At 47.5% G+C, this 12,009-nt stretch overlaps 1 protein-coding gene across 1 annotated transcript in view; it reads right to left on the reverse strand.

Annotated features, from left to right (window-relative positions):
• Nucleotides 1-10,905: 10,905 nt before the first annotated feature.
• The window catches only part of KCNJ3 (potassium inwardly rectifying channel subfamily J member 3), a 62,014-nt gene continuing 60,910 nt past the window's right edge, over nucleotides 10,906-12,009 (reverse strand). Inside the window, exon 3 of the mRNA XM_075710704.1 lies at nucleotides 10,906-11,489. Coding sequence (XP_075566819.1) covers nucleotides 10,906-11,489 — 584 coding nt within the window. The remainder of the gene's footprint in view (nucleotides 11,490-12,009) is intronic.

A 12,009-nucleotide genomic window follows, 5' to 3' on the forward strand; every position in this document is an offset into this window, starting at 1 on the left:
ATGACGTGCAATGCTTGGGGAGCACCGGCAAGTGCCCGAGCACTTCCAACTCGCTGCTGGAAAGAAAAAGGCAGCGAGAGCAGAGAGGACAGGGACTGACAGCTACATCAGCATTTTTTTTTTGCACATGCAGTTGTTTATAGGTTAAGGTTCTGATGTCTAGATTTAACAAGACAATAAATTGTCTTCACAACACCTAGACCTACAAGCACTTAAGAACATTCTTCCACTATTGTCTTTCCGCTCCATTAACTTCGGTACTGAGGTATCAGAGCAATATCTGACATTTCTTACAGAGTGTGCCATTTCCTTAGCATAGATTTCCTGAGGGCTAAGCAAACTAAGTATGTATGCACAAGGAAAAATATAATATAAAATACATAAATTATGCAGTAGCATTAAGGTATCTGTATGGAGGCCTCGTGGTCTAGTCAAATAGTGTGTGTGTGCAGAGTTGTAAATGACTGCTTATAAAATATTTGCACCGTGCAGGACCTGCCGCGGAGCTGATACATGACACCCTAATTTTGTAAACAGATACTTTAGGACTGTTAAGAATAGGTCTTGTCAAAGAACCTGTTGTTTCTTGCTTTTATAATATTAAATTCTAAATTATGCATGAGGAAGGGGCCACCGAGTTTTTCTGAATGTTTATCAGTAGCGGCTAGCACACGTTTGAAATTGCATTTTGTGTCCCCTATGAAGTGACATTCCTTTCATCCACCCAGCAGAGCAAAGCTGCGTGCTGGCAGCTCTGTCAGGTGAGGTCCCCACTCCTCTGCGGGAAGGAGGACAGGTCCCCTCCCCGAGAAGGAGGAGGAGCGACCTTGCCTTGGAGGATGCAGCTGACATTTGTAGCCCTGCGGCATCACTAAATATTGGCGATCAAGGCAATACAAGTGCTGGTGTTAGGACCAGACGCAAAAGGTGCTTGAGCTGCGTGTTGAGCAGGGAAAACGAAAATAGGAGGAAATTCAGTATATAGAATCATAGAGTCATAGAATTGTTTAGATTGGAAAAGACCTTTAAGATCATCCAGCCCAACCATTAACCTACACTGCCAAGTCTACTCTAAGCCAATCAAGGGTAGACCAGACTGAACCATGTCCCCAAGTGCCACCTCTGCCCGTTTTTTGAACCCCTCCAGGGATGGGGACTCCCCCACCTCTCTGGGCAGCCTGTTCCAATGCTTGACCACCCTTTCTGTAAAGAAATTTTTCCTAATATCCAACCTAAACCTCCCCTGGCGCAGCTTGAGCCCATTTCCTCTTGTCCTATCACTATGGAGATAAAGGTGGCAGCGCTTCCGAGGGGGTTAGTATTTGCGATGGTTATATCTGTGACACTGCAACGCTGGATATGCTGAAGAGCATCTTCAGAAATGAGAAAAACTGCATTTGTACTAGTCGCTGTATGAAACGGATATTTTTGTGCACCGCGGTTTTTCACTTGCGTGTGCTTGCATGTATGTTTAGAGTACATATGGTATCAGCGTACACACGCTCCGTGGGTCATTCCCAAAGGGTTTCAGCAATCCCGAATTCCCCTGAGCCCGCAGGAAAGCCCCAAGCGTGCTTGTGCCAGCCTAAGCGTACAGCTTACGGGCTAAAAGCCACCCGTGCAGAAGCCCTGCCTGGGGAAGCGCCTGCAGGGAAGATGCGCTCGCAGGGCCGAGTGTTGGGCGCTTGGGCACCGGATCCCCGGGATCCAGCCTGGCAAGCTTAGGGCATTTCGATTTTGGCCAACAGGTGGATTCCCAAAGCTTAACCCGGTGCGAGCCCTGCCGCTATCGTGCATCATTTTTTCACATCCATCTTCAAATCTTCCAAGTCGAAAGCAGCGCCCTGTTTTTAGCTCCTCACATAAGGCAGTTCATGTGTTCTCCAGCTGCAGCCCAGTATTAAAATAAAAAATAAAAAAAAAAAAAAATACTGTCGAGCCTTAGCAAGAGTGAGCTGAAGTCTGCTGCTTTTTGATTGTCAGAAGGGGGAATACCACGTAAATCTGAAGTTCCAGGGAGCCAGCACGACGTCGCTACCTTGCCTTGCAGCGTTTAACCGCTGCTCCATGCGCGCAGCCTGCCTGGCTCTCCCCCGTTGCATACCAGCAAAAGTCAGTTAAAGAGAAATCAATTATCTTCACTCAGAGCTTTTCATTCGCTTGTGCCACAGGGAACGGCTGAAGCAGAATAAATTACTATATTCCTATAAACATCAATGGGAAATTATATTTATGCGCTCTTTGGATGCACATTTGTATTTTAGGATTTGATAAACTCTTTACCGAGACTGTAAGATTAAACAGCTTTGATAGAAAGATGGAAGAGACAGACGTGTTTATGAGATTTTTTTTTCGGTTCTGAACGCGTCTCTTGTGATGCTTTTGGCACCTGGTACCGCTGCTGTGATGCTTTATGTCACGTTGCCATCATTTTTACCGTCTGTGTCCCGTGGAGAAGGCAGAAGCATCACATTGCATCGCATCGCCTTCACTTGCAGTCACCCCGATCAGAGGCTCTGTCAGCAGGCTGGGGGGTTTCTGCGACCCGTTTACAGCATGCAGGCAGCAAACGTTGCACTTACGCAGAGCTCTATTAAAGCAATCTGGTTCAGGCATCCAAAAGCACAGTTAAACTGTAATGATAGTCGGAAAAAACATTCCTGTGTTGGCTCTCTAGCATTCCACGATTACTTTCAAATTGTCTCAATGTACAAGCATTGCCATTTTTTTCTTATTAGCAAGGAGAGTTTTGTGACTAAAGGAACAAGCTATTATCAAATAATATATTTGAGGAAATATGTTGAGAGTTTTTCCCAATTTGCATGAAATGCAAAATACAATTTTTTAATGTGCTGATTAAAAGAAGAACAAAATGATTTTTTTAATCGTCTCAAAGGAGAGCTTTGCTAATTTATTTTAAAAATTAAATTAATTTTGCTATAAAGTGTGGATTTATCAATATCGTCAATTAGTATCCAATATTTTGTATAGGTCCTTCTTAGAGCAGTGTGTAATGTTGTGTTTCTATCCACCCTCAGCATCATCCCAGCATAGGACTTAATTTTGTCCCTATGTTGGGACATGCAGTAACGCGGCTTTTCTTTGTTACTGACGGAGGCTCCAAGAACGCTTAAGGAAACGATGCCTGGAGCCTTCCCAGGAAAAGTCTGGACGATGCCAAGAGAAAAGTCTCCCCAGGTTATTCCACAGCGAGCGATGCTGCCGTGCCCGTGCTCTCCCTCGCTCTCCCTCTTTTGCACACTCGTCCATCTGTCACGAGATGTCCATCGCACACAGTTGGTGTGGCATGAGTCCAAAGACCCGATTCCCAAGGCAGTGCCCAAAAAGCTTGTTTAAACCTACAAATATTTTAGACAGAAATAAATTTACAAGTTTGGAGAGTGGAAATGGCGAATAAATCAGAATAAGCAAACAGCTACCTTGACCGCTGTTACCTATGTACTATGGATACACAGACACCACAGACTATATATAAACGTATAAATTATGTGCACACTGTATATTTTCTTACTGGTATATGGCCTTGCGTCCCTTACCTGGGTACACAGACGAGGAAGCTCTGCTGAGCCCATGGCGTTTGCAGTCACCAGCACATCTCATCCTCACGTCATGCTCATGCTGTTCCTCAAACCTCCAGCAGATGGGAAAGGCCATTACTGGGCGCCAACGGAGCCGGGCACCGAAACGCAAGCTGCTGTGTGGGGCTGCGCTGGCTATGGCGAGTGCCGGTGGACCTCTCGGCATGGGCTGGCAAGAGGTTTCAAAGACAAATAGCCTAAGTGGTTGTCATGTGAGATATTCTGCTTGCTTCTTGTTAGCATCCCCCATCCAACGGGAGGAAAGTGATGGTAGCCTTGGTGGTTCCACTGAGTTGCCCAATTGCCATCACCACGAGCTGGGCTTGCTAGTGAGAAAATGCTGATGGTGTTGGGCTTATCTCCATTATTACCTCTTTTCACGGCCTATTTGTGTCTTACTTGAGGTGCTGGAGCAGTGTCCAGAGAAGGGCAGCGGAGCTGGGGCAGGGTGTGGAGCACAGGGCTGGTGGGGAGCGGCTGAGGGAGCTGGGGGTGTTCAGCCTGGAGAAGAGGAGGCTGAGGGGAGACCTGATCGCTCTGCAGCTCCTGGCAGGAGGGGGCAGGGAGGGGGTGCTGGGCTCTGCTCCCAAGGAACAGCGATGGGACGAGAGGAAATGGGCTCAAGCTGCGCCAGGGGAGGTTTAGGTTGGATATTAGGAAAAATTTCTTTACGGAAAGAGTGGCCAAGCATTGGAACAGGCTGCCCAGAGAGGTGGGGGAGTCCCCATCCCTGGAGGGGTTCAAAAAACGGGCAGAGGTGGCACTTGGGGACATGGTTCAGTCTGGTCTACCCTTGATTGGCTTAGTGTGGACTTGGTAGTGTAGGTTAATGGTTGGACTGGATGATCTTAAAGGTCTTTTCCAACCTAAATGATTCTAGGATTCTAGGATTCATCACTTGGTGATGCCCACAGTCCGTCAGCATTATGAACAGACCTCTCGGCATGGGGGAGGAGTCCACGTGGTGACAATATGTGGGTCAAGAGAGCCTCTTCCCCCCAGGGAGATGCATGTGCGGGTCTCTGATGGATCACACCATCAGAGGAGTCTCAGCCAGTGGATAGTGAATATCTGGAGTCAAAACATATATAGCTATGAAATGGGAGAATCCTATTTCTTTGCCTTGCTCGTAAAGAAGGGCAGCCGGGGTGGGAGTGACCACATCCCCAGCCCTCCTCTCGCTGCGGCTTTGGGGCCAGCTGTGTCCACAAACCTGCTCACCCCCCCAGAAGCAGCTCACCTGGGCTCCAGAGGTTGGGAGAAGCAGCTCGACGCTGCGGTGGGGTGGGATGCGGGGGGTCATACGCAGCCCAACAGCAGCCTGAGCCTTCCAGCCTCTGATGGATGATCCGCAGATGTTTGTCTTGGGAATAATAATTCAAGTGTGTTTTTGCAGCAATCAGAGAGTGCTTGGAAGTGGTGTAAACAGATTAACAAAACCAGTATTGCACTCAGGCTAAACAGTACTTACGACTGTACAAAAATTAGGCTGCTATAAAAGGATGAGTTTTCTCTCTCTCTGCCCTCTCTTCCCCCTCTCTGTCTCCTCCTCGCTCGCTCTTTCCCTTTTTTCCCCCTTTTCATGAAGGGGAAATGTGAGAAGCGTGGCTGTAAATCACCTCGAATCCATGGAATTGCTAATTCTCCCATCACACACGAACACCGAACCGCCCGTCCTGCCCCCTGCGCGCCGCTGCTCAGTCACGGGGCGGCTGGTGTGAGCTCAGGAGCAGCCTGTCACCCCCATCTAATATTTTTTTTTAAATATATGGATGCAGCTGCCTTCAGTGGCGACCTGAGCCATAAATCCTGCCCGTGCTGGGGTTCACAGCTCAACCCGCCGGCGGGGCCGGGGCTGCTGCCGGGCTGCCCGGTCGCGGAGCTCCCCCTCTTCCCTGGCAATGCCCCCGCCTCCCTCCTCGCTGTGGGCAGAATAAAGCCCTCGCACCTCATTTCAAGGTGTTTAAATTCTCCCCATTTGCCCCAATACACAATGAGAATCTATTTCCTTTCAAGCTATTATGCCAGGGATGCTTCTCTTCCTTTCTCACCCTTCCTCCCTGGCAGATACTGTTCCTCCGTAGGTATTCAAAACCTGCCCGCAATTTCATTTTCATACCTCCAAGTAAGCACCGCAAATTCATTTTGTTTCAGCCACGGCTGAGGAAATAAATTCCAATGTATTCTGCGGCCGGTGACACGGGATGATTGATACAGCCCCGTGCTGTCGTGTCTGTTCCGCCGCACGCGGTAATTCAATTTCAGCAAGCGCAGCACCGACGCCGCGGTTTGCAGCGCTCCCGACGCAGGCAGCAGCCTGACGGCTCCTCGATTCCCCACGGATGCCCTTCGCAAGCCGGGATATCCGCTAGCTGATGCAGGTATTCCCGGGTGACTCCAGTTATGCAGTATCAGGGGATGTGGAAATAGGAATGAGAATAAAACTCTGAATTTAACCAGGTGCGTGAGCAAAGAAATCTCCAACTTTTACCATCTTACCACTTCTAACAGTATGGAAAAAATATATCTATATTAGCGTATGGGGCAAGTGTACAGTGGACCAGCAATATAAGGTCGGGGCTCAGAGCAAGGTGAGCAGTTAACTGGGTAAAACAAAATATGGTTATGCTCTAGTAACCTTCATCCAGCCGCCTCCTGAGGGGAGTTAGAAAGTCAGTGACTGCCACACATCCTTTGTCATTCTTCTATTATTTTTATTTTCTTAGCAAAGAACATATTTTGCCCACCCTGAGTGGTGACACCCAGCCCCTAAGGGGGCAATTTATAGTAAAAACCAAACAGGAAGGTCTACCCTAATGATATCTGATAGCCTCTATTGATTTCTGGAGCTTTAATTCCTCAGGCTGGATGGGGGAGATAACAATAAAAATTCCTACTTCTCTGTGCAGAGAGAGTCATAGAATCATAGAATCACTGAGGTTGGAAAAGACCTTTAAGATCATCCAGTCCAACCATTAACCCAACGCTACCAAGTCCACCACTAAACCAGTTCAGGGGAGAGCCATAATTAATTGCATGTTGCCTGGCTTGGTGGTTGATTCTTTTTTAATGAAAGTAAAACTAGGGATCATTAAGGTTGGAAAGGACCTCCAAGATCATCAGTCCAACCATCAACCCAACACCCCCATGCCCACTAAACCATGGCCCCAAGTGCCACCTCTGCCCGTTTTTTGAACCCCTCCAGGGATGGGGACTCCCCCACCTCTCTGGGCAGCCTGTTCCAGTGCTTGACCACCCTTTCCATGAAGAAATTTTTCCTAATATCCAATCTAACAGAGAAAGAGAGCTTCCCAGACTCTGTGCTACAGAGGAAATGGCATTTCATAAATTAATGCAAAATTCAGAAATTCACCAGGACATTGGCATATCGGGGCTGCCTCAACTACAGAGCCCATCGGTTTTCAGCACATACCTTGGGCTCTGCTCATCACTGTCCTTCAGGAAGGAGCCGGTGGACTCCTGACTCAGCATTTCTGGGGCTGGGCTCAGCCAGACCACCTCCAAAGACCCTGGAAGTGCAGCTCAACTAAACCGAGGTTTTATTTTTGCTGCTTTCAAGAGCAATCGAGAGATTGGCCTTTTGCACATGCTAAATGTGAAATCAGAAGCACTTAAAGATCTCGAATACTTAGTAATTTATTAAAGTAATAAGAAGTGGAGTGGATAAAAGACAAACACATTTAAACTGAACAATATTTGAAAGTTTAATATAGCTTTAGATAAAACTGAGCTTGCAGTATTAATGAATACAAGAGTTTGTTATCTTGTATAATTCAAATAAACTTGTACATTTATACAGTTATAGACTGCATGCCAGAAAATGCATTTAGTTTATTCTAATTTGAATATGTACAATTTACAATATAATTCAAGCATAAATTCAGCAGTAGAGAACACAGACCGGCTGTGCAATCAAACAGTTACTTTGTCTTAGCATAAGCGTTAGGGCTGGGCTAAAATGTTAATTAGGGAAAAAAAAAGAAGTGGCCACACCAATAAAAATGAAATAGTAACCAGAAATAACTTCCTAAAATGAATAACTAAAGAAAGTTATCATCCATGTTTGTACTTTCACTCTTATTAATGAAAGACGCATATACTGTCACCGTAACATACGTAACACATTGCAACACAAGCCACTAACCTCAGAAATCTTGCATCCAGCAAGGACAGGTGCATATTTTGATTTAAAAAAAAAAAAAAAAAAATCAAACTTTTCAGTTAATCATAACAACATTTTCTATGGCATTAATTTAATAAAAGTGAGCATACTTTCGCAGTGTCTCACAGACTTCCAGGTTTTTTTATACAGGCCACTGAGGAAGCTGCGGCCACTCAGATTGCCAGTGCATTTTACAGCTGCGGCACTTCTCCCTGTCACCTATTTTAAGTTCATTTTGTAGAATGCATCCACACCACCCCTACTCAGTTCAACCTTGTACGCAGATTCGACCCAAGGTTTCCCAAAGAAAAACGCCCCTGGGCTCTCCCAAAGGCAGGACTTTGCAGCCGCTGAGCAGCCGCCCTGCCAAGGCACGGACAGCCAGGCACCTTCCCCACGGTTTTTGGGAGTGAGGATGCCAGTGGCCCCGGGGCACGCTGGTGGAAACACCATCGCTTTTAGTCTGGGGACAGGTCACATTTACTTTTCCATAAAGAAAAGTCAACTGGGCCATGAGCCATCCCCCAAGCTGAGCCCTTCAGGTGGTGGGAGACATGGGAAAAGATGGGCAGCCCCCAGGTTGGACCCCGATGTCCCAGGGAAGGGGACCCCACCTTGCAGCTGGGCTTTCACACCAGAGCCACAAAACTGGGAGCGCCAGCACCACAGCAGCATCACCCAACGGCGGCGGGTTGGTTGGGTCACGCTCCGGCAGCATCCCGGGAAGGAGGCAGTGGTCCTCCACCCACCCTGAATAAACCAAAGAGGTTTTTGAGGGGAGGTCAACCTGCTGCAGACCCTTCTTTCAAAAGCAGAGCTATCTGCTCAAGCCTGCTGGCAGGACTCATCACTCAGCTGTGCCACCGGCTGAGTGTTTACCATGCCAATTAACCTTCTTGGCTCTCTGGTTTGGACTTGGTGGTGTTTTCACCGTTGACACCTGGCAATTGTACATGGCTATTTTTGCTGTCAGTCAAGGACTGGTAGAAGAGTTACGTGTGGTACAAAAATCAGCGGTATTTTACAAGACAACCTGAGGAAGTGTTAGCAAACAAGGGAAAAGAAGTCCAGGTTTTACCTCGCCACATCAGCAACCCGCCCACCGGGTGTGTAGAGCACGGGAGCAACACACAGGGAGCAATGTACGCCCTTCCCTTCAACAATAACGTGCAGAGAATTGAAGAATAGCCAAAGGTGTAAAAAGCATGCAGTGCCACTCAAAAATCATGATCAACGATGAAAAGAAACTTTGGAAGTTAGTATAAAGTCCTTGGGTGTACAACTGTCGGGTCATACACCTCAACTTCCATGGAAAGCACTGAGCCACAGCGGTGTCTGAGCCAACCCTCCAGCAGCGCTGAGTTTCTGACTTCTTATTCCATGCCAACATCTATAACAAACCAAATTTTTTCCTCAAAGATCATCAGATCTGTGTTATTAGTTATGTAGCAAGCATCAGCATTTGTGCAGGATGGTCCAGAGCGTGCAAGTCAGAAGTGCCCGTCCATGACTGCAGCTACGCGTGCACCTCCTGACCCACGCGTGTCCGTGCCTGGGACCACCTGGCTGTGGTCTCAGGGGTTTTACATACAGACAATGTCACGCAGAGCCCTTTTCCTGGCTGCTGTTGGCAGTGGCTTTCGTACCCGGCTCTCTGATGCTGCCGCCCATCACTCCACCTCACCCAGACCTCCTCCTCCAAGAAGGAGCCCCCAGGAAACCATCGAGACCTGGCTCCCAAACACAGACCACAGACCACGGGTGTCCCTGGCCACCGTAACAGCCAACAGCATTTTGGGGAGGGTCTGGGGCGGCACGGGGTGCTCCAGCACCTCAAGCCACGATGACGAGAGCACCTGCACAACACCCAGCCCTCCTGGCTCAACCCCGCCGGAGCAAAACAAGATGGAAAAGGAAACCCAAACACAAGCACAGAAGGATATCCAACCAAACATTTATACAAAGTATTACTCATTTTGAAACCCACAGGGTCAACTTCAGTTAAGAACATGTTTAAACATTATTTTCACCATAGAGAAAGCAGTAAGGAGCGATGCCACCGGCAGCGTGTGCCTGCCCGGGCTTGGGACTCGCCGCGACTCCGCACAGCTCCGGCTGCGAGACCGCGGCTCACGCAACCATCGCCTGCATGGCTACTGGCCCAACTGGGCCATCAAAGCAAGAGGGAGCGAAATCCGGGCACTGCGGAATTAGGGGGAATTGTGACTCTGCCTTTGGGGTGCAGTTCGTCTAGAATAAATGCCTTCTTAGCTTCCTGGAGACATTCAGCTCTTTTCATGTTTAGCTATTCTATCAACATGAGAAATCAAGCACGTCCTGCTTATTTAAAATGGTTTTCTTGCACATGTATTATAAATCATGAAGATTTAAAAAAATTTTTACTAATCGTACCTAAAGTGTGAATTTCATTCATTTATTCATTGTTTTGCCTAGGCTTATTAAGACAAGTTTCTTCTCTAACCAATGCCTTACGAAATACATTTTAATTTTTTTCCAGTAGCCTTGGTGCAGGAAAAGAAACCCCAAGAAAATGTTAAAGCAAAAGAGAAACCAGCAGTTAATTTAAGGCTAGCAGATTCAGTTTTAGGAATTAACTAATACACCTTCTTTTAAGAAAAAAGACATGCACCATAACTACTTTGTTGAACAAAACATCACGATCCACATCAGAAAAAAAAAAAAACCCGAACATTTTCAAATCAAATTATAACTTACCCTGAAAGTTACCCACTCGCGTGTTTTACCTACTACTTACTCGTAAGAAATACAGGGGAAAGGAACGCCCCTTCCCATATTTTTCAGAATATACAGTATAAATATAGTAGGAGTCATGCCATAAAACTATATGCAAAAATTGCACACTATTATTGCATGCGTGTTGTGATACTACATGCCAACGAACATCAGCTCGCCGATCGTCCCGTCGTTCGTGCTCACAGCGCGGCTGCCGCTACCGAGGGGATGCTCCCGCCTCCCGGCGCGCCGGGGACCACAGAGTTCAGCACACATTCCGTATGGCTGGTGGAGGGCCTGCGCTCCTGCCCACGCCGCCCTTGCCAGTAGCAGTTCAGGCTCTAAACGATGGCTAGGAGTCCCGTCGGGTTATGTAAACCGATCCGAATTCATTTTTCGCAGTTTGGGCGGAAGGTTCCCTTCCATCCTGCCGCCGCCCGACAGCTTCTGCAGCTTGGGCGGCAGGTCGGCCACCGACTGGCTGATGGGATCCGACATCATCTTTGTGGTTTTAGACACCAGTTTCTCCTCCGAATTCCCGGGGACCGAGCTGATCCGCTGGAGTTTCATGGGTAAATCCCCCATGCTGTAGGCCTTCTCAGAGGTGGTGGAACTCATCCTGAGGAGTTTTTTGGGGAAGTCTTCCCTCCCAGTTATTTTCTGCAGTTTTGAAGGTAGTTTTGTGCCAACTTCGTCGAGACCATCCAGGCACTCCACCGAGTTATTCCTTTCCTTGCTGTTGCTCACAGCAGGCGCTATCAAGGGAGAGGACATGAGCAGCATCTCCTCCTGCTCCTTCACGCTGTACGGTGGGGTGGGGACCTCAAACGTGGCGTGGAACTGGGAGTAATCAACTTTAAAGAACCCCTCTTCCAAGGAGATAACAGGGAAGAAACGATGACCCCAGAGCACCTCGTCCTCGGTATAGGATGTCCTGGCTTGGCACGTCATCCCTGCAACGACCAAGGGAGAAAAACTTTCACCAGTTATGGACAATTGTGGGTGCAGATAAATCTTGGGGTTTTTTGAACATTTCAATGCACCGTATTTTATGTTTTTAAACATATAAAAGAAAAGCCCTTGGCATGCCTACCATTTACCTACGGTAGCTATTAAACTGTCATCTTCAAGGTGAAAGAGGCCAACAAGAGAGGAAGGACTGTAACTGAATAATTCACACCTACTACTATGGACACTTTTGAAGGTGTTGCTGACAAAGGGCTAACTGATAACGCCGGTATTAAATTAGCAAGAGCCACTAATTGGGGTGTAAAGTTGGACTTGCCAGGGTCTTAAAGTATTAGTAAGTTATTCCATACTTTCATCGTATTGCCGAATGCATACAAAACCAGACCCTACGCTTTACGCATCGTATGCACAAACCAAGCCCGTGTTAGTGCATTCCAACCCACCAGCGAGCAGTAGGTACGTCCTATGCAATGCATTCATTCCTCTTTAAGGGCTTCACCAGCA

The sequence above is a fragment of the Pelecanus crispus genome, chromosome 5, assembly GCF_030463565.1.
Source record: "Pelecanus crispus isolate bPelCri1 chromosome 5, bPelCri1.pri, whole genome shotgun sequence".
In the NCBI taxonomy this organism is placed as follows: domain Eukaryota; kingdom Metazoa; phylum Chordata; class Aves; order Pelecaniformes; family Pelecanidae; genus Pelecanus; species Pelecanus crispus.